The sequence below is a fragment of the Uloborus diversus genome, chromosome 6 (assembly GCF_026930045.1).
Source record: "Uloborus diversus isolate 005 chromosome 6, Udiv.v.3.1, whole genome shotgun sequence".
Taxonomy (NCBI): Eukaryota; Metazoa; Arthropoda; class Arachnida; order Araneae; family Uloboridae; genus Uloborus; species Uloborus diversus.
Window position 1 is genome coordinate 137002097 of NC_072736.1, and position 23708 is coordinate 137025804.

The 23708-nt window shown below is 33.2% G+C and overlaps 1 protein-coding gene across 1 annotated transcript in view; it reads right to left on the bottom strand.

Annotated features, from left to right (window-relative positions):
* The window catches only part of LOC129223803 (protein groucho-like), a 331565-nt gene that overhangs the window by 119937 nt on the left and 187920 nt on the right, over positions 1-23708 (bottom strand). Inside the window, exon 7 of the mRNA XM_054858158.1 lies at positions 16296-16370. Coding sequence (XP_054714133.1) covers positions 16296-16370 — 75 coding nt within the window. The remainder of the gene's footprint in view (positions 1-16295; positions 16371-23708) is intronic.

The following is a 23708-nucleotide window of genomic DNA, read 5'->3' on the forward strand; positions in this document are numbered from 1 at the left end:
GCAAATTTCAGGGAAAGTTATGATAGTGTTAAATTTATTTTATTGAATGAATTATTTTTTTATTTTACAAGTTAGTCCGAAGGTTGATGATAGGGCGTAACACAACATCCCTGGCAGATGTAATCAGATCCCATATTCTCTCCAAGCTGATAACATTAGTGTAGGATATTAAAAGTTTAAAAAAAAGCGTAAATATTCATTAATTTATTTTTCTCTATTCAGTTTATAAATTTGTTGCTAGTCAATTAAAATAATAAATTGTTGATTATTATTTATTTATTTATTTGTTGTTACTACACAGTTAGTCAGCGATTTACTGTTATCGAACATTAGCAGAAAATAAGACACGGAACATTTTAATTAATTAAAACCTTAAGTTAAATATCATTTCAAATACATTATCATACTCTGTATGAAGCTTAAAAGTAATGTAAAGTAAGAATGATCTTCGTATAATAATATTATTTGTATCGTGTAGCCTTATAAGTTATTTTCTCGTCTATCCAGTGATCAGAACATGCTACGTATCTTTAGAATTTGACTGTGAGCAGGTTTATATATTTTTTTTTCTTATTGACACATTACTGAACAATTTAAATTGACTGAGTATAAGTAAAAAACCCATCAACTATATTGGTATTTATTTAAATGTTACACATTTAAAAGTTTTTCTTTGAAACATGATGACTGCCTTTTCTTAAAAAATCTTGTTTATATGTGCCCCTGACTTGTTCCATGTAGGCCCCCAATGTTTTATCCCTTTTTTGGCGTATTTAAGATAAAAATAAAATTAAACACATCGGCTCAAGTAAAAAATCTCATAGCGCAATCACAAAATCGGAACATTTTATAATGGCATGCTCAAATTAGATGATTAAGTTCCCCTTACAAATTTTCCCTTCACATGCAAGTTTTAATAAAGATTAAACAACAATTTAGTACAGTAATTAGCAAGTAAAATACATGTAATTACTAGGAAAGGCTAAAACATATTCAAGGAAACAGATTAATCTTAAGCAAATTATATAAAGTTAATCATGCGTAAGAGTAGTTTTACAAATGAAAATTCTGATGAAGAGTATCAGTACTTCATGAGAAACTGGTACGAATGTTCAAATTTATTTGGGTTTGCATATGCATTAAGTGCAAGAACGGTATAGCTCCAACAAATTGCGATTAATTACGAATAGGTAACTTTAAATTTTTTTGAAACTGTTTTTGTACAGGCAGATTCAAATATTATACAACCTCTGACAATAAAGCTCAGTGAAAGAAGTTAGAACGACCCGATCTGCTAACACTGGCGAAACAAAACGCAGCACCAGCTTAGCGGCAGGTATTGACCATCTGCCCCCACCGTTGTTCGGATCAACCTCGTTTGTACTCCATGTAAGACTTGTTTTTCTAGGTGCTTGTTTAGTGCGTTGGTTCTTAACTTTGAATACGAAAATGAATGAACAAAAGATCAATTTAGAGTCTATCTAACGAGTTCCTGTGAAAAAGAGAGGTGGGACGAATTGAACATCCACCATACTCGCCAGATCTTAATCCTCCAGACTTCTTCCTATTCCCACTACTCCAACTCCTTTTGAAAGGAAAGAGGTTTGATGATACTCCTGAAATCAAACGAAACGTGACGAATCTCTTTTTAACTCCATCCCAAAAGAAGACTTTCTGGAAAGTTTTCAGTATAAGTATAACAGATCTCAGTGGTGCATAGTTATGGGAGGTGCCTATTTTACAGAAAAGTAAGGTAAATTTCGTTAGTATTTCATCTACGTCAAAGTTTCCGGACTGTTCACCGAACTTGATTGTCATGAAACAAAATTAATTTTAAAAACGTTTTTGTGATTCCTGACAATTTTCAAAAAGTTTAGCTGTCTCCTTGTTGTGCCGAGGTCTTCAAACATCTTAAACTACATAAAAACAAATATCTGCGTATTATCGAATAATATTCAGAGCTAACCAATAGAATACCAAACTCTTTTTTATCATTTAATGCAGATATCAGCTCAGTCAGTACGTCATTGGTACCTGAGGTACGTCTCATCCCTTATCTCTTTCTGTCTTGAAAATTCAGGTGACTGACAAAAACTCCGATAACAGATATAAAGATTCCAGGAAGGATCCTACCGAAATTTGCACAGCAGTTCATGAGAACGACAATGGGGGGTTCGCATGTTTCCATTCTTTTCATCCTCCCCATCCTCAGGTTTTTATGACCGCGCGCTACAAGAACAAGTTCGCGCTCAAGTCATGTAACATAGAGTTACGACAGTTCTCCGCTCAATAACCCACATCGGAATAACCTTCGACTGCTACACCCCCTTTCTCTTCCCCAGCACTCAGACGATATCTTTTAAAGGGAAAAATGGAAGGGGAAGGAAAATATCCTACTTTGCAGGCGCATCGAGAGAAAAATAAAATTTTTCATCCCCACCGTAGGCAAAGGGGGAAAAATAAGGCGACAAGAGACTTTCAGTCCTAGGTCAGACATCCCTCCACGTTTGAAGTGCGCTCCATCCCTCGTAGGGGAGAGATTTTTCCCTCCTCCCGAAAGAAGGCGGTCTGTGCCCCCCTTTTTTCCCCTACACCCTCGCGCCAAAAGATCCATAAAAACGGCTTAGTTCATGCATCATATTCTCCATCCTCCCCAAAAAGAACGGGTGGGGGCAAAAAAAAAAAAAAAAAAAGGGAAGTAAATGGAGGGAATATGGCGGATAAGAGGAGTGTCTGACTTTGTAGAGGGAGAACGGTAGGGAGAATAAGAAATGTCTGCTCGACAAAGGTATTGGTCGGGGGTAGGGAAAATAAAGGGGGGTAGCCGGGTTAAACGAGAAGGAAAAATGCAAGCGTAAAAGAAGAATTATGGAAAATAGATCATGAAATCATTCCGTTGCTGAACTAGACCATCAGTAGAGGCGTTTTTCACCCCACCCCAGAGCTATTTTTTGCACCGATGATAAGGGGGGGGGGGGAGAACGTTTCCGGGCCCCATCTATCCTGCTCACACCCATCAAATGAGCAGAGACAGCTATTTAAGAAAACGTCACTGAGCAATGAGATTGAGGGATGCTCCCATTCAATTATGTCTTTTAATTATGTAATGGTGCAAGGAGGTTCTCGGCAAATGGCGGATTGGGGAGGGAGGAAGGTGGTTCGCACTTTCTCTCCCGAGCTATTCTCTCTTCGCACTAACGGGTGACGTGTGACTATTTCGTAGAACTCGTATGGAACACCTTTCTGTGAATTTTTTAACGTTGATGTATGGAAACGATTTTTTTTTGGCAGGTGCAAATGGGACCGTGCAGGAGTAGGTTTTTGTTTTTAATTTAAGACTACATGCTTGATTATTATTTTGATATATATGGTTTTAATTGAGGTATGTTGTTCAATTATTTGTTTCTCTTTCTCTTTCTCTCACTCGACGAGTGATGAGTGACGATTCTGTAGAATACATATGAACACCTTTCTGTTAATATTTAATAAGATTTGCTGAAAAGATTTTTTTTTTTGATGCAAATGGGAGTGTTAAGATGTTTTCTTTTATTAAATTTAAGGCTTCGCATTTTTATTACTGTTCTAATATATAGATGTTTTTCATTTTCATTTTTTTTAATGAGCAAAGTTTTTCAATGAATTTAAGATCGAAGAAACTATTCGATGAGCTTAAATAAGAAATAAACATTTTTTTTTCGTTTTTTGTTTAAATGAGCAATTTCATCTGAAGAAAGTTGAATCTGTTCAGAAAGATATACGCCAGTATTCATTGTAGTAAAATGAAAAAAAAAAAGTATTTTCCTTTTATTTCATTTTTTCTTTTTTTCCTTTTCTTCTGAGAGCTCAATAAAAAAGTACTTAGAGATGTTTTCGATTTTTAAAAATGAAAATTTTCAAAACTGTTTTCGAAATCTCTTACGTCAGCTGAACGACCCTAGTTGCGTTCTAAAATAATGAGTGCATGAAAATTTTAACTAATGATGAAGATTATACAAAATATCACAAACGTCAATAAACATCAGCAAAAAAAGCAAACAGTAGGTAAACGGCAACAGAAGGAACACGAAAAAACTCTAAGTAAGACGTTTTTGTAAAGTTTAACACATTAAAAGAGTCTGAAATCTTTACTTCAGTACTAAAATTTGTGATTATAATAATTTCTTGAAAAATTAAAACAAAATTTTACATTTTAAGAAACCATATATGTTCTTATAGTATTAGTACTATGTATTGATATACAAAATTTCTGATTAACAGAATAGAATATTTTAAAATAATAAAATGTTTAGCTTAATAATTTTACCCGAAAAATTACAAAAAAAAAAAAAAAAAAATCATTAGGAACATTGAAAAAGCACAACATTCTCAATTTAAATATAAAAATATAGCTTAAAACAAATATACGCGAAAATATTCAAATTAACAAAAACACATAACGAATTGCATATATAGAGCGAATAGGCTTGATACATTGAAAAGGTATTTATTTAGATTGGAAAAGCTACTGAAAAAAAATCTTCAAAAGCTATGAGAATCCAATCTCGCTATAACATTTTAGATCAATAAAAATTCTAATAATAAGAGCTTGAAAAATTTCACAATACTCATGTCCTGATGGAGCAAATAATATATATATATATATATATATATATATATATATATATATATATATATATATATATATATATATATATATATATATATATATATATTGTAATTTGGCTCAGTCAGCCAGAAGGTAAAATAGAGAAACAAAGAGATGGAAAAAGTGGAGCATATCGCGTTGAATCTGTTGATCGATGCAGAAAAGCCACCCCTAACACTGCCTTTTATGCTTCCATATTCTTCTCTTGCATTTCTCTATTGCTCTCCCTCCATCCTTCTAAGAAACTTAACGTTATGGAGGAGGGAGGGAATTTAGTACACAGCTGGGAAAGAAAAGAGGCGGGGTGCATGGAACTCAAAAGAGCACGTAAGAAATTTCCAATTGCCGGTAGCTACATTCGGCTCGTGTAAAGGAAAACAAAATAAAATCCCCCTCCCACCTCCCGCCCCCTCATCATTTTTTTGATGCCATTCGGCTGTTGTTCGTATTTAAGGTGCACTTTCCATATCCAAAAGTACATTTCAGGCGAAGCAGAAACGAATTGGAAACAGGGCCTCATAAGTATAAACATTAGTGCAAGAAGAGAACAGGACCACGCTTCGCCGAATATTAAAGGACTTGTTCGCCGTCCCTCGCAGCGAAGGAACTGAGGGACAAAGAATAAAAAGGGGATTTAGAAAAACATTGCGGACTCGCGATAATGGCCTAAGTCTGAGTAAGGCGTTTGCATAACTCAAGTGCTTTGATCATCGAGAAGTATTAACGGGGAAGGGAAAGAGCTTGTTCGCGGTGTGTATTATAAAAGCATATCATCGTTCAGCACTGTTTTTGTCACTACAATCGAATCTCGTTATAAGGTTATCCCAAGGACGGATCCAGAAAACTTTCAAGGAGGGTGTGATTGATTTTTTAACTTACCTCTTACTACGTATCTGATTTATAAGATAGGGGGAGGGGGTATCCATAACATTTTTATCTAAAGCAGCTAAAATATCGTCGTCTCAGGGCAATAGTAGGATATCTTTGTGTAATTCCTGGGATTAGATGTCTTAGTGTTGCTCTGGGGCGATGACACAGAGATTAAGTCAAGGAGATCCAAAAATTATTTCTTCCCTTTTCAGTCGAAAGATTCCCTAATCGTCTAAAATTGCCAATTTGAAACTGAACAATTCTGAAAAATTTCCGGAATAGATATTTGAATTCTCATTCTTTTTCTCTCTGTCATCAAAAATTCCCTTCACCTGCATTTTTGGATTTCAATTCGGAAAAATTTCCAGCGTATGATCCCTCAAGGAGGAGGCAATCGCCTCCATCGTCCCTCCCTTGTATCTGTCCTTGGCGGCATCCAGGGGACTATGTAAAAGTGCCCTTATAAACAGAATCACCATCTATCGGATACAAGGAAAATACCAACTATTTTAATTCTTAAATGCATGCACTACAAACGTGATGTAAACGCAAGAAATTTTAGCAGAAGTATTATGTCAATAAACTTATTCTTTAGCTATTGCATAATCAAACATGCTGTAATATTTATCTTGAAAATGTATGAAATAAAAACTCATGCATAATGCATGAAAGTTATCAAAAACCTAGAAATAATTATCATTCAAAGCTCCATTTAAGAGATGGATCAGGATTCTCATTTTAACTGTTTATAAGGGAATGAGGGGAAAAGTGAAATGGTAAAATATTAATTCCGCTTTTAGTAGTCTAGTCCGCACATGTAGTCTATTTCAGTCAGGAAAAGGTTACCGCCGAAGATTAAAGCATATGATAATACTACATGTAATTTTCAAAAACTGATACTCAGATTATAAATTTTTGTTGCAAGTGAAAAAATATTTTTGTTATTGTAAAATTATTAAGTTCTTGTTATTAATTTTAACTATTCTTTGCGACCTACTGATATTCTGTGAAGTTTTAGTATAAATCTTACTTTTATTTTAAATGATCTGCACAGTTAGTCGAGTGCATGCGGGGCACATTGGATGAGGCTAAGTGAAATAGATCATTTCGTTTACTCATTCAATCACTTATTAAATCATTCATTTACATTACTTCATTTCATAACTCACTTATTTATTCATTTAATCACTTATTATTCATTCATTTTTTGTCGTATACAAATGAATTTATTATTGTTTAATTATTTATTCAGTTATTCATTCATTGTTTTATTTACTGATTCACTTGACCGAAAACATTTTTGATAAACAAATAGAAAACATTTCATTAGAAATATTTTTTTTCAAGGTAAAAATTTATTGTTAAAAAAGAAAAACACTTTCAATGCATTTTATTACAAAATGCCGTGTTCTTTTTCTTAACTTGCTGTAATTTGCAAAACAAATTTCCAATTAGTTCATTTTAAAAAAGGTTAGTTGTCTTAACTATTTCACTCTGTCCCACATACTACTCTCTCAAGATCACAAGACCCCCCCCCCCCGAATAAAGATATATTTTAAAGTACCTGCCAATGAAATGGGCGTAATTTCAGATTAATTCGTTCACTCCATTTTTTCTTAACTTCAGGAAGAGAGTGAGAAGTGATAGTTTTGGACATAGAACACAAGTAGGAATGTGGTCTCGAACGACCATATAAGCGATGATTAAATATTAAGACTATGACTCTCTAAAGGTGACCTTAAGCAGGCAACTTCATTACAAGGTTTGGCTACAGTAAGCGAATCATTTATATGATGAGAAGATAGGCTTCCTTTTTTAAGTACACCTTACACGTAAAAGTATGTTAAAGTAATATGTAGGGCCGGCGAGAGGTCATGTCAGCAAAATTGGCAACTAGAGGCTCATCCCTTGAGGGGTCCTGGCTCAGGATCGGAGTCATATAAAATTGACAAATTTTATTGGGGGGAAGAGTGTCCGGGGACCAAACTGACAAGGCGCTCAACTTGGCTCTCGGCGGCCCTGGTAATATGCTAAAGCAGGGGTTTCATCAAGTTGGTGCCCCAAGGAGAGGCGAAGTATGCATGGTAAAAATACATTTGTTACTGATAAACGTCGTCTGCAGCCGGTGAATATCAACATTCACATACCTAGGACATCAGCAACAAACCAAATATTTCCGGGGAATCAACGGTGAATGTCGACACCCTCCAATAGTGGTTTTTCATGGTAACAATATACATAATAGGACTAGGGTGCCGTGAGAAAGTTCTATTTCTTCATACGGTGCCGCGGATTGGAAAAGTTTGCGTTAAAAAGAAATCCTTTGCGTTAAAAAGAATGACCTGGCATGTAAGTGCTATTGTAAAGCAGTTTTACCAATATGAAGAACTAAGACACAAGAAGTTGTCATATTTTTGGCTATCAGTGATTCTTATTTAACTGTAAATACTACACAACTGATGAAAATGTTCAATAGGTATACAAATATATAGCCAACAAATACATCACGAATAACAAATATAAATGTCAAAATCGAAAGCAAAAGCCACATCCAATGTGTTCATTTGAATTCGACAGATAGTCTTAATTAATTAATGCATAAACAACACATTACAACGACATCAAAACTTATTTGAAACTATATGTCCGTCTTTCATAAATTAGGAAAGTTTACTTTGAGCTTTAAATTTTAAAATAAGAAACCAACGATGTATTTATCGTCTTCATGAATATGTTTAACACACATCAAAATTTCCTTTCCAATCTTAATTTTATAAATGAGATTTTAAAACGATGACATATCAGAGCTCAATATTCATCAACTATTACTTAACTCCAGAACGTGTGCTATAAATATTATATCCGTAAAAATTTAAAGCTTGATACATTAGCATTCAAGTGTACGTTTATAATGAAACTTAAAAATTTTAAAACAAGAACTGGGCTTATTATATAGAAATCATAAATATTTTATATATAATTCAGCATATGTTACTGCGTGCATGAATAATTGTGATGTTAAAATTATTTCAAACATGAATCTTGTACATGCATTATCAAGAAGGCAGTACGAGTTTCAAATTTAAATATCATGAATTATTTGCTAAGTATTAACATTTATTTTGTCATTTTAAATCCAGCATTTAATCCACATCAAATTTTGCTTGAAATACTTACTCCTCAGTAAGAATAACGTCACAACTCAATGATATTCGAATTTAAATTAATCTCTTATTATTCAAAACAACAACTTTAATCCCAACAAACTGGAACGTTTATATTTCTGCGGTACAAAACTGACCCCGGGGCAGTGGAAGTAACGGTCTACGTAACGCTCTTGTACAAGGGTTTTCATCTGTGATTAATATTTAATCTACATTATAAATTATATTCATAACGATACAAATTATATATTTATGAGCGTTAAAAGGATACATATTATCAGAATTTAAAGTTGTATTTGTTTTGAATGTTATTGATTAGATATTTATATAAAAAAAGGCTTTCATTTTCGACCTGAGAGATTTATCCGATAGAACAGCCCAGTTGAATTTCTCTTCGCAGACCAGTATATCCAATAGGAAAGAACAATCCAATAGAATTCTTTTATGCAGATAATTATATCCAATAGGAAGCAAAACTGCCCAATTGAATTCCTTTATACTTTTCATTACGTCTAATAAGAAATAGTTAACAAGTTATAAAAGAGTTGTCATTTCCGACTTGACAAAATTTTCCGATAGAGCAGTCCAATCATATTTCTCTTCGCAGACCAATAGATCCAACAGAAAAGTACAATTCAATACAATTGCTCTTCGCAGACCAATATCTCCAATAGGGAAGAACAATTCAATAGAATTGCTCTTCGCAGACCAATATAACCAATAGGAAAGAACAATTCAATAGAATTCTTTAATGGTACAGATAAATATATCCATTAGGAAACAAAACAGCCTAATTGAACTCTCTATTTTACACGCTTCATTACATCTAATAACAGGCAGCTCAACGAAATTTCTCTATACAGTCCAATGAATTCAATAGGAAATAGAATAATTCAAACTAAATACAATATCAAACTATATTAGAGTACATGAAATACACCGCCAGCTCAGTACTTCCAGTCGAGGACTGCCGTTTCGTGCTTATTAGCACTCATCAGCCCGGCATAGGAAGTGAATGAGTTGGAAATGGAAAACCTCTTAAGTAAGCTAAGAGTGCCAAACAAACTGGTAGCTAATATAGAATTAGCGCTGACCAGACGAGTGACCGAAGCAATGGTTCGGTTCAACTCGAAGATTGAAGGCAAGGCATGGTATTAGAGTAATTTCAATATGTGCGTTATACGTACGATACTGCTATAATTTTAAAATATGTAAAATTGAGAACTCTTGGACAAGTTTGGGCCTTATAAAATATTGCTCCCGTCAAAATAAGAAATTGCACAAAAACAAAAAAAAAAAAAAAAAGTCGAAATGTACCTCGGTTCATTACAAGGAATCTTTCTACTGGAAACTGAATAGGAAAAAATATTAAAGAAAAAAAATTCCCTTTATGACACACATGAATGAAGAACACATAAAGAACGCATGTTCTATCAACATGGATGACGGATTCCCCATTATTATTTTCCGCTCATTCATACTAACATCTTTTTTCGGAGATTTATTCGAAAATTATTAATTTTTTAAGAGCAATTCTTCCTTTTCTGCAGGCTTCCCCTCCATGGAGAATTAATCGCCATTTTTCTTTTACAAGTAACATCAACGCATGCGCTGTGGCGTAATTCCATTCGATATTCTTCCTTCCCTCGGTGGTGCTGCCTGCCAGGCGTAACATTGCGTGAAAGATTGTTCGCTCTCCTGAGCAAATGAGGGGTTGCGAATGCCAATTCGGGTGCGAACAGAGGTCTCAGACCTCCCCTACAGCTTGGAACACGCGTGCTAATGAGAGGGAATTTCCGTTGCCGAGTACATGGCTCTGTGGGATGGAGCAGGCAGCAGAACACATCCTTTCTTTCCAGTGAGTGAAGGAACAGAGGATTTTGAGAAATTTTGTGAAAGCAGAATAACTTAGCATCTATGATCAAAACTAGGAAAGGTAGTTGGGAGTAGTAGCAAATCCAAAGCACGGCTATTTTAGAGTATTTAATAAGCGGATGCCCTATGAGCATTATTTAAGTCATCAATAACATTGAAATCAATGCTACAAATGAGTTTTTAAGAAATAAAGATTGCTTATTGATTTTACTGTGCCTTGAGTTGACGTTTCTTGTCCTATTGCCTTTTTTATACAGCGAATCACGTGATCAATTGACGTTTGGCAAATGAAATTCACGTAAGCTAAGTTTATTTATTTTTCTGCAGACGATCAATCTCTCGCACCTTATTATTCTCGAAAAATCTTTTCACTTTTATAATAGCACGTACATAGTTTTTTTTCTCCACAAAACTTATTTAATGGCGTTTTGTTGCAGTATACAATTTAAAAATTTTAAATGAAATTAGTTATGCTTATTTGAATTCATTAAAAGCTGTTATTCTTTTTGTATTTAGCAAACATTATTTTCTAATATTCTCTAATTTTTGTGCATTGTTGTCCTTGCTCTAATATTATTTTATTTTATCTTTTTTATTTTGGAAACATCATTTTTGCCTTTATTGCTGCATTTATTCAAGTACTATAAAGTTCTTATAGTCCATCATTTGTACTTTTACTATTCCTGGGAAGGCTTTTTTTTTGTTTATTTCTCTGAAAGGTTTAGATCTTAATCTTGGTTGCAAAAAATGTGGTTTGAATCCGTCAAACACGAATTTAAATTATTAATATTTTTTATTTTCAAAATCTTTTAATCAACTTTTTATTATTTTTTTCAAAAATATCTGATGGAATGTAGTGGTGTATAGATATAGCGAAAACGAAAATTGTTCCGAGATAAGAAACCAAAATGAATTTGTACCAAGAAAAAATACCACACTAAAAAAACGCACTAACTACCAAACGGGCACGAACTTGAGGGTCACAGATCTGGACGAAATTTTGGATTTAGGTTAATTCCCACTAGATATGAACCCAGGTGAAGCCGTTTGACTGCATAGGCCCTAGTTCGGTCGTAATGGGGGTCCAAAGTTTCTAGTTTGGCTCTAGAAAAGCAATGTTTTTCATTCGAAATAAACCTTTTCTTGATATTGCATTGCAGTATCGCATAACTGAATGCATTCACAGTATAGAGTAAATTTCACTGCCCCTACGTTGTACTAACAAGAGACGCGACAGATGTTAGGAGAGCAAATACTGTGCCAAGTTTAAAATTCCAAAGAAAACACTATCGCAGATTCGAAGCCAAACAAGCAAATTTAGACCCACCTTGGTGCCGAACTAAAGCCTATGCATTCAAACTATTTTACCTGGGCTCATTGACCCAAAACCAGAAGTTTATCCAGATTCGCGACTCATAAGTTTTTGCCGTCTGTACCACACTAATTGGCAGAAATTCAGAGAATTGCAATGGAGTTTTATTGAAATAGGAAACTTTGGGACAATATCTACCTTCCAAGACATACGGCGTCTCTTTTCAGTACGACGAATAAAGGGAGGGGAGATTTATTCTGTGTTGTGAATTAGGGTGGAACGAAAAAAACAAAGTTTTTATTTTCGAATTGTAATAGTGCAGAAAAGTTGCGATTGGTGAGGACTTACAAAACAAAACAAAAATTTTTAAAATCGGATAATATCTTCCGATCCCGCAACAAGCCTAAAAATTTGAAAAAAATGGAAAATTTCATGTGTTCTTAGAGAGTTTTTAAAAATTTTGCTCCAACGTTTCTTTTTAATACTCTAAGACGGAAAAGTTACGATTGGTGAAGCCTTCAGAAATTTAAAAAAAAATATTGAAATCAAATAATACCTTCTTATCCAGGAACAAGCATGAAAAGTAAAAAAATTGAGAATTTCATCTTTTCTTAGTGATTAAAATAAAATTGTTCTTGTTGTTTTTTTCCCCGGTGTTACAGGGAAAAGCCTTTAAAAAACCCTATATTAAACATAAACATTAATTTATTTCTTGACTTTTAAGGTATCTTTGAAACATGCAAAACTACCATTCTTTACAACAATGAAACATTTTCAAATAATAGAAAGTTATAAAATATTTACCAAATTTACAATCCAGTATACAAGTCTTATTGTTTTAAGTGTTAGTTGTTGAAGCTACACTGTCAAAACTACGGGTGCCTTTGACTAACTATTTGGCTCCCTGGGGTGAAAACACCGGGCCTCAGGGTGCAGTAGAGGCTAGGAAGTGTGATCAAGGTGAATGACGCTAATAAATGTGAAAACGGACCTCCTAAATGCATGGGTGAAACGCTGGCGCATGCGCTCTCCGCTCTGACATCATTCAACCACAATCAATGGCGGACGCAAGAATAACTACGCACATGCACTTTCCCATTGAATGAAGTACGAAATTGGATTAAAACTTATAAGTTTCTGCGATTTACTCTTCAAAGTTTCGCGTAAGTACATGCATTTGATCATAGTGTAGCTTTTAAGGCTTTCGAACATATTTAAAATTGTTTCAAAGGTACGTTGATTCTTCAGTTAGCCGTTATATACATTTGCTATTCCTATCATGCATAAATTTTACCTAAAAATAGCTATCAGCACCGGATAAGTAACATTTAATAATCAAAACGCTTAAATTAGATGATATTTGAAAAGTTATTTCAACTATTAATTTTGATTATGTGGTTTTGCTTGCTTGTATTATCAACAATCTTGTGGATTTTTAACTAAGAGATTCATTGTTAGCAATGTGATGCACTCAGCAAGTTAACGGAAACTCTAATTACGATGATGCAAATAGCAAAAACATAAAAGCACGAAAAAAAAGGAAAGCGGATTGAGAAAAAGAAATTTCTTCTCCGTCTCGATTTTTTTTTTTTTTTTATTTATTATCTCGTGTCTAAGTTAACTAGCTTTCCTCGGCGTTATTGCTTAAAGCGAATGACTGAACTTTTTTCGTCACTCTAGTAATAGTAAGAATGAATAACTCGTTAGAATTTGTTTTGGCTTTTAATTTATCGAAAGACTTTTCTTTTATATTCTTTACGGATATTCAAATGTCGAATCATATATACGTACGTACTAATATGGTGCTCTTTGGTTAAAATTTCGAACGTGATAAAAGGTTTTATTTTTCCATGATTGCAACATAATTGAATATTTATTGTTCGTGTAAATGATTTACAAATAGTACCTACATTCTTCATTTTCGGTACGATCGTGCTGCAGTAAATGTCAATAAGATATTAAAATTACTGAGCAATCCAAGTGGATGTACAAAAATTAGTGCACGGCAGACAAATTTAAGTCATGAACACTTCTAAACTATGTTCGAAAGTTGAAATGTGATCAAATGCCTTAAAGTACAAGTTTTAATCATTTTCAGAACTATTCAATGTGGAAAATGTACCAAGACTTAGCTTTTTATAACTCAAAACAATAAATAATAATGTATACAATTGTTTACGGAAATGCACACAAAACCGAGGGGGGGGGGGGGGTGCTCAGCAACAGAAAACAGAGGGTGCCAATGTTCTGCCATAGGGTTCCGTTTTTCACCGCGGTGCACGCTGGGTGAAGGGTGCCGGTTTTTCGCCCGTGTTAAGGGTGCAATTTCGGCACCGTAAAGAGTGCCGCTGGTGAACAAGCTTTTCACCCTCGAAAAGTGCCAAATGCAACCTGTAGTTTTAACAGTGTAATTTATAATCAGATTTTTTGGAAAATTCGGGCACAATTGATCTGGATTTCAATGTTGCTCTTATGTAGCCATCTTTTGATTTAAATCCACACACTTTGAGTGAAGCCTCCGTCACTAGCTTCACACATCTTTCGACAGCTTGCGTATGGCAGGGGAATAGTTTTATATCCCAGTCGGGTATAGTGCCTGTTGCAATAAAATTTTCAATGTCTTTGTTAGGAACTTTTCGAAGAAAAGGTGGAGAAGATAGCTTTGTCGTGTTCCAATTAATAATCTCTGTGTAACCTTCTGCTTCGAAATTTAGAGATGGAATGACAAAGTTTCTAATGCTTTTGCCTTTAGAAACAGATTCTCTGGTTTTCAAGACGTTTTTAAATGCTTGTTCTCTTATGTGCCCCCTTTCATCAAACACCATTGCCATTAATAAGTTTTCGGGATGCGCAAAGAAAGAGTTTCTTTCAATGACAGGGTAAACAACTTGTTTTAGATTGTCAGGTAAGTATCGACAGGTTTGAATTGTTCTGTAAACATGAATGGCACCGTCTGTGAAATTTTTGCGGTTCTTTATTTCGCTAATGGGGCGTATTAGATGCATACACTGTACTAAGCGGCATAAACAAATATGAGTATCGCGGGATTAAAGGGCCATGTGGACAATTTACAGGCAGACTCCAGTACTAAAATATCGCATTTGTTTTATAAACAAACGTTCTTCATTAGTATTTCATACCGAACTTATGAGGATCGTTAAACTAAAAGAAAAAAAAAAGCTGAAAAAAGGGCTTAAAGTTTACATTTTTTCAAACATGTAGGTTCGTTGCGCGATCGGAAGATATTGTTTTATTTCAAAAAGATTTTTTTTTTCACTTTGAAGTCTTCACTAAACGTAACTTCTCCGTTCTGTAGCCTAAAAAAGTACATTGATCCAAAAATGTTAAAAATTCGGAAAAATCCTGAATTTTTCAACTATTTCGATTTTTTAGGCTTGGTTCTGGATCAGAAGGTATTATTCGATTTCAAATTTTTTTTTAATTTCTGAAGGTTTCACCAATCGTAACTTTTCCATCTTAGAGCCTTAAAAAGAAACATAAAACAAAATTTTTGAAAAATCACTAAGAAAACACGAAATTTTCCATTTTTTCAAATATTCAGGCTCGTTGCGGGATCGGAAGATATTATCCGATTTTTAAAATCTTTGTTTCGTTTTTTAAGTCTTCACCAATCGCAACTTTTCCGCACTATTACGATTCGAAAATAAAAACTTTGTTTTTTTTTTCGTTCCACCCTATTGTGAATGCATTTAATTGGCTCATACTGCAATGCAAATGCCAGAAAAGAGTAAGAAAAAAAGTTTGATGTCAAAGGAAAAAACATTGCTTTTTTAGACTCAAATAACAACTTTGGACCCCCGTTGCAGCCAAACTAGGGCCTATGCTGTCAAACCGCTTCACCTGGGTTCATATCTAGTGGGAATTAACCTAAATCCAGAATTTCGTCCAGATCTGTGACCCTCAAGTTCGTGCCGTTTGGTAGTAAGTAGACAACAGTTATCTCATATTTCAAGTACTAGCAGAGCATTATGCCAAAAAAAAAAAAAAAAAAAAAAAAAAAAACCATTAGGGACAGATCACTTAAAGAAAGAAAAACAAAAGTAGCATTAAAATTAAATTCTTGCAAACAGTATGTTTATTATTAACCATTCAAAGATAGGGATATATATGTACTTACAAATTTAAATTTTTAAGCCTTAATTCAATTGAACGCATTGTCACATTAATATGACATCTAAATTACTAAAGAATAAAACATTAGAAGAAAAAGTCATTTCAAAAGTCGTTCTACAAGCATACACTATTTGTTTTTGATACTTCATTTAAAACTGATCACAAAGGTGCTTACATTTAGTTTTTTAATGCTTCATTTTAAATTTTAACGTACTTCAAGCGCGGTGAATGCTTAACTTATAGCTGACTAGATGAGAAGCTGTTTTGAAAGCAAATAGTTTGAATTGGGTCTTACCCCGACAATAGCATTCAACTCTGTCATCGTCACTTGCTTGGCACGCTCCACTGCTGCAGCCACCTGCTGCTGATGCTGGAAGGAAAAATATTCTATTGGTTCCATACATACAGAAAGAATTAATTAGAAGTTATTTAATCACTTAATTTTTTGATTAAGTAATATTTTTATTTGGAAATTTTTAAATTGAATTTTACTATAAGTTTATGCATCAAAAAGGAAATTATTTAAAAATACAATAACGTTTCGTACATGCTTTATTTTTAAGAACTCTAAATATTTCAGACTTGGGCAAAACAAAGATGATGATTAAAATAAGGCAAATTATGTTTTCAAAGCAGCCAATAGCCGTGTTGTCTTGTTTTTGTAATAAATAAATTATTAAATAAACTAACAACAAGCATTGCACACAAATACTCATACATAATTGCTATTTCTTATTGTTTTATTTTGAATGAGTTGTCTTTTGAAATAAACTTTTTGGTTTAAAAATACAGAACTTGGTCATTAATTAGAGGAACCACATAAAGTAGGAAATTGTCGAGTAGTAGTATTCATAATTTGATAATACAAGTAAGGAAATCATATACAGTCTATTCTCTATAACTCGAAGTTTATAACTCGAATATTCCTTAATCTCGAAGTTTCCATCGGGTCCCCAACTCTTGAGACTGTTGCGGAAACTTCCCATAACTCGAGCTACCAATACTTCGAAAGTTTTAGCCGGTCCTTTGGGACTTCGAGTTATCAAGAATTGACTGTACATTCCTAACACTGGTCAATTGCATGCATTTAATGCGCATTCAATAATTTCAAAATTTGAGTTTATTAATGCATGAAATATGAACACAATATAGAAAAAAAAACGATATGATAGATAGCTTAAATAGCTTTTAATTAGTGTTCTTCTATCATAAAACAGAACAAAAACGAGGAAAAAAAATAGAGAACAGAATAATAATATTTTATTTATTGGAAATGTTCACTTTTCTCTTCCTCTCAATGTTTATAGTTGAAATGAAACCTTATTCTCTCGGAACAAAAATACAAGTCTTTTCCTGTTTTTTTTTTCTTTTTTTTAAATCCTGTTTTTAAAAAAAACATTTCAGGAAAATATTGTTTTCAATTAAAATTTTAGATTTATTTTGCTTATTTCAAAACTAAATTTTTTTTTCAGGGAAGAGGCGACTCGCACTTACTAATGAAGATATTTTCAATAAATTTTAAGGAACGAGAAGTGAAGCTATACTGAATGTGGCAGGGTTAGAAAATTGCTTTAAAATAAAGTAAATAGGTTAATTTTGCAAAAAAAAATAAAAATAAAAATAAAAATAAAATAAAATAAATAAATAAAAAGCTATAGAACCAGTAAAGAAGTAAAACTCAGATAAAAGCAGAATTTATTTTACAGCAATTGGAAAGTAGGTATCTTTTACGACTAAGAGGAAAAGTTTATTTCTGAAGATAGTAGTGATAACCAGTAAAGACAATTCATAAATTAAACTAGGGTGAATGATTGATGCAGACGAAACTAACATTATACTCATGTTGATCAGTTTTCTAAGGAGACTATGGACTAACTAAAAGCAAACGGCGTTTTAGTCTTCAGTAAGGTCCTCTGTCCTCAAAAATTTTCAAATCTTACAAATGTTTCATCAATGATTGTGGATGAGAAATCATTTAAAATGTGGAAGTGAGCACTACTTCGATTTTGGGCGAACCGAGGCAAGCCTGGGGCTACTTCGTCCCGGTCGACAATCTGTGGATATCGAATTCCTTGTCAAACAAATCCATGATTCCACGTGCACAAAGAAGTAAGTCATCCCTGGAGACGCTTCGCAGAGGCGGGAGAAATGTTTATCCTTCGTCATTCCTTGCTCAGCGCTTCAGGGCCGCCTATCAGGAACTCTATGCACGGATTGTGCCTTCGAACTTCGATTACGCCAGACAGAAAAGGAATTTGTGGACAAGGAACGTGGCGAGGACAATGGGAGAAGGGGGGAGAGAAGCATCGCTGATTTCCCTTGAAGAATGGAAGATGGAATGAGAATGAAGATGGTGATTGACAATGCAGAGAAACGAGAGGGTAAGGTGAGGGAGGCAATTCTTTTCTAAAGAATTCTAGAGTGCAAATAATCTTGAGGGGGCGTCGGATGTTGATTTAGAAAAACCTTAAATGACTTCTAAGTTTGGTAGCCATAACTATCCCTTTCAGGATGGCTCAGCGTTTTTGGAACCTATTGATTCCCAAAAAGTTACATTGGGCTTTTTCTTCAATTTCCAATGGCAAAACAATATTATAAAATGCAAGAAAATAACATAGAAAACAACCTTGTGGCATTGTATTCTTTGAGGTATGTACAAAATTGATGAAGGACTTCGAGGCAACATGTAGTAAGTGACCGAAGTCGTTGTCTTGAACAATCTCTGGTTCATCAATATCGGATAGTTTTAGAGTCATATCCACGGATAGTTTTGGAGTCATATCCAAGAAATTCTCTACTTACAGTAACGAATGGGTGTCAAACGACTATAACATGGACAAAGATTTCAGCAAATATGCCAGTTCGATGAAGATTCTTCCTCAGGCAATCATTGCTTGTTGATGACTGAAATAAAGCCACAGCATTATGTCTTAAAAAATCTGGTAAATCACCGAGATTCTAAATTCCTCAGTTCTTCATATTAATTTCATCCAGCAATTTCAACTGTTATCTTTGTCTCATGAGCAGTTACATCCGACCTAGTTGGGCGTAAAAGAATGAGGAAAATATGAAATGAAGTCAATGAGAGACTGGATGCCGGAGTACATCAGACATCACACAGAAAATATCAAACACAAAATTGATTAAGGAAGCATAAGAAATGAATAAGGTGATGGTGGTCAAGAATGAAATTTAAGGGACAGATAGTAAATCAAAAGACGACTCGCTGACTCGGAACGAAGAATAGCAAATATAATTCCCAAGCAAAAATTAAAAGGGGTCATTGTTATTAATTGACGAAAAATCAAAGAAAACATGTAGATTTTAAATTATTGAGAGGATACAGTTTCTAAGAACATGGTTTAAGCGGATAGATATCAACGTGTCCAGAGTTGATCACAACTTGACTCTTTAACCAAACCTCCAAATTTCACTTTTATGACAGTCTTTCATAAGAACTCGATTAAACCTCAACTGTAAAGAATATTTAAAACCATTTTCAATCGTTCGATTCACAACTCGTGAAAAATTTAAATGAGGGTGGAAATCCCCTCACTGAAAGAGAAACCGAAAATATTTAACGTAAATCATAAAATATTATTTTTCTCCTAGGAACATGAACAAAATATGTTTAGTAATTTTTTTTTACTCATAACCGATTAGAAAACTCTAATACGTATAGAATGAGTACTTTGAATACTGCCGCTGATCACCTACAGCTGACTTAATAAATAAATATTTTTAACAGAGTCTTCCAATTGAGGATTAACTTGATTTCTTTTTTTTAAATTGACTTTTTTTTTTTTAATATTCGAAAATATCATTCTTACAAATTGAAAAAAAAAAATCCAACTTATATCCGGCTTGACGATAAACTTCCAACGAAAGATTATATAAAAATAAGAAAATAAAGTAGAAAAAGTAAGAGAGAGAGGCTTAAATGAAAAGGAAAAAGTACCTCCCCATCAGACACTAGCAGTGATACAAGCACTAGGAAGGAGCAACGTTCACAAAAAGAGAAAATATTCTTTACGGTCAGATTTCATTGGTGGTCCTTCCGGACATACAGGAGAGCAAATGGCGAATCGTGTTTAAACACTATTTGACCAAAGGCTCAGTCAATATTGGCCTCCGTTCGTCTGCAGGATTAAATCGGACTACTTCCTCAATCAATCCAGCTAGCGGAGAATCGCAAGCTCCCGTGGAGTTTAGTTATTTTCTAGTGACACATTTGAGGAAAAACTTTTGAAATTCGATTTTTTCTTTTTCAATGTTTTAAATAAAAGAAATAAAATAAATAAACATTTATCGTCACTTGAGGAACTTTAAATTCCGATGGAGTTTAGAAATTTTTGTTTTGAAGTGACACATTCAAAGAAAAATTTTTTAGAATTATTTTTGGTTATTTTTTAAATAAAGGAAATAAAATATATCAACGTTTATTATCATTTACTGAACTTCAAACTTAATGGAGTTCAAATTTTTTTGTCTTCAAGTGACACATTTGAAGATAATTACAAGAAACAAAAACAAAACAACAACAAAAAAAAAAAAAAAAAAAAAAAAAAAAAAAAATAAATTAATTAATTAATTTAAAAAATAATAAAAGAAAATAAAAATAAATGCGTAAAGAACATAGCATAAATAAAACTGCTTTAATCATTAGTTGAATTTTGAACTCCAACGGTGTTTAGAAATTTTTGTTTTCAAGTGACATATTTAAGTAAAAAACAAATTTTTTTTCTGTTTTTTTTAATTAAACAAAATAAAATTAATTGACATTAAATATCATTTGCTATACCTCGATCTCCAATGGAGTAAGAAATTTTTGTTTTCAAGTGACAAATCTAAGGAATTTATTTTTTAAAATTATTTTTAAATAAAGGAAATGAAATAACTCAAAGTTTATTATCCTTTGCTAAACTTCGAGCTCCGATGGAATTTAGAAAAAATTGCTTTCAAGTGACACATTATAAGAAATATTATTTTTTTTTCTCATTTTTGCATAATAAAGAACATGAAATAGATGAACATTTAGTATCATTAGTTGAGCTTCAAACTCCAATGGAGTTTAAGTATTTTCAGTTTTTAAGTGACACATTAAAATAAATAATACAGAAAATAATAATAACATTTTTTTTTCCTTTTGCTGAAATTCAAAATTCGAAATGTAGTTGATGTGCTAAACTCATATATTTTTTTTCTACATATAAATTTAAACAGCATTTTCTTCATAAAATTTACAAACACACTTTGCTACGCCATGAATAAAAACAAAAACCCATATTCACAGAGGAACTTTCTTTTTTAATTTCCATTACAGCAATCTCAGAGAAAACTATACTCGACCTCAAAACACATAACAAAGTACACAGTACAAAACACAGAATTAACAATAAATAGACACAAGTTTTCAAGCTTTTCAATCCTCATCAATGAAAACAAAATGCATATATCTAAACATATGATACACGTGGAAGAAAAAATAATAATACGGAAGTAATTTAAAAATAAAGAATTGTTATTACAGTTTTGTCTGTCAAAATCCTCAGTAAAAGGAACAATATAATTTTGAAAGATCAATTCTAAATCAGAAGAAAGTAGAATTATCTTTAGTAATCTTTTATAAGCGCAAATTAAGTCATGTCGTTTGTGGTTAGTGCCAAACAGCTTCGAAGAAAGAATATAGAATGTATACACTGCATTCGAATTTATCTAAACTATAAACATACTGTGAGGGACTTATAGTATCTACAGAGACTAAAAGCATTTAAAATAGAGCACAAACCCTTACTTCTAAATTTATTTCTTCTTTACTAAGAGAAAAAGTATGCTGTCGTCTACAAAAATGAGATTTTGAGATATTTAAAGACGTGCATTTTGATTCTCCATAAGCCATAGTAAAATGTTGGAAATGGACATTCTTTCCGTACTTTATTTTCAGCGTAAACAAAACACGCAAGTATGTTTAATAATTATAAAGCTGAAAGTATCTCAGTCTGGATGTCTGGATCAATGTGACGCGCATTGTGTCAAGACCGTTGGGCCAATTTTCATGAAATTTGGCACAAAATTAGTTTGTAGCATGGATATATACACTTCGAAGCGATTTTTCGAAAATTCCATTTTGTTCTTTTTCTGTGATTTTATTTTACCATCATTGGTATATGATGATTTTATTTTACCATCATTGTAATTCCTCTGCATCGAGCGAATTACCATAACACGGACGAGCAAATTAACATTGCATGTTGGCGATGAACTCATCATCTATTATTTGTAAATATACTGACGAACCAAATGACATTTTCATTTTCCACTCCGGGTAAAGCCGTGCGGGTACCGCTAGTGTTTAATAAATCTTAAGTAAAATAGATGTCAAAAATACGAAAAAAATGAGAAAGGAAAAACTTGTAGATACTGCTGGTTACCTTCTCAGGGCAATACATATCTTTCTATCATGAAGTTTAGGCATATTTATAAAAGCTTAAGAATAAACAATACATCAGGTATTTCTGTGATACGAGAAAAGGTAGTTTATTCACTTATGTGGACTGTAAAAACACATCCATATTAAATCTATTTGAGCATCTTCGTCAAGTAGTAAGTTGATTTGAGCACGATTGCAATTTATAACATCGTTATTTATTTATTTATTTTTCGATAACTATTAAAGTTGCTTATAGAGTGTACTCGTATTATGCTTTTCCTGTAGAATGTGCATAGTTTGACTCGAAGTTTCATGGTAGATACTGTATATTGCTTGTCTTGATAAGTATACTATTGCTACTGTACGTTTTTTTTAGTAAGAACAAACTTTTATAAAGCAGTGGTAAATAACTAAGAGTAACACGTTCTTAGAAACCACAGAATATTTTAACTGTTATGAAACATGTAGTCGATTATATTAAAAAAAAAGGCTTGTAAAAATCAAGATATGTGATGATCAAGTCGTGTTAAAATTTCGTTATTCATATTGTAATGTGTTGTGATACATCAAAAATAATTTTCACACAAGTTTGTGATTTTTTAAGCACTTTTTTTATTTATTATTTTTTAAGCATTAGGTTTGGAATGAAATATGGAGCTGCAGTATACAATGTCTGATTTTCAGCGGAATGATCCACCAATTGCTCCTTTTTGAAAATAACACAAAAATTTATTAAGAAAGCTACGTATTAAAAAAAAATTAATTTGAATTTTGTCATCTTGAATTCAAATTATGTTTTTCGCAATCACGAGTGTGTGTATGTAGGCGTGTGTGTTTGTGTGTGGGGGGGTATGTGTGTTGTGTGTAGGGGTATGTGTATATGTGTGTAGGCATGTGTGTGCAGGCATAAGTGTGTGAGTAGTTGTGTGTATGAATGTGTGTGTATGTGTGGGGAGGGGGGTATGTGTATGTGTGTGTAGGCATATGTGTTTGTGTCTGTGTGCAGGCACGAATGTGTGGGTAGTTGTTTGTATGAATGTGTGTATGTGTTTGTGTGTGTGTGTGCATGTGTAGGTGTCTGTATGTATTTGTGCGTGTGTATGTGTTTGTGCATGTGTGTAGGTGTATGTGTGTGTATGTGTTTGTGTGTATATGTGTGTGCATGTGTGTGTAGGTGTATGTGTGTGTGTATGTGTTTGTGTGTCTATGTGTGTGCGTGCGTGTGTGTATGTGTAGGTGTCTGTATGTAATTGTGTGTGTGTGTGTGTTTGTGTATGT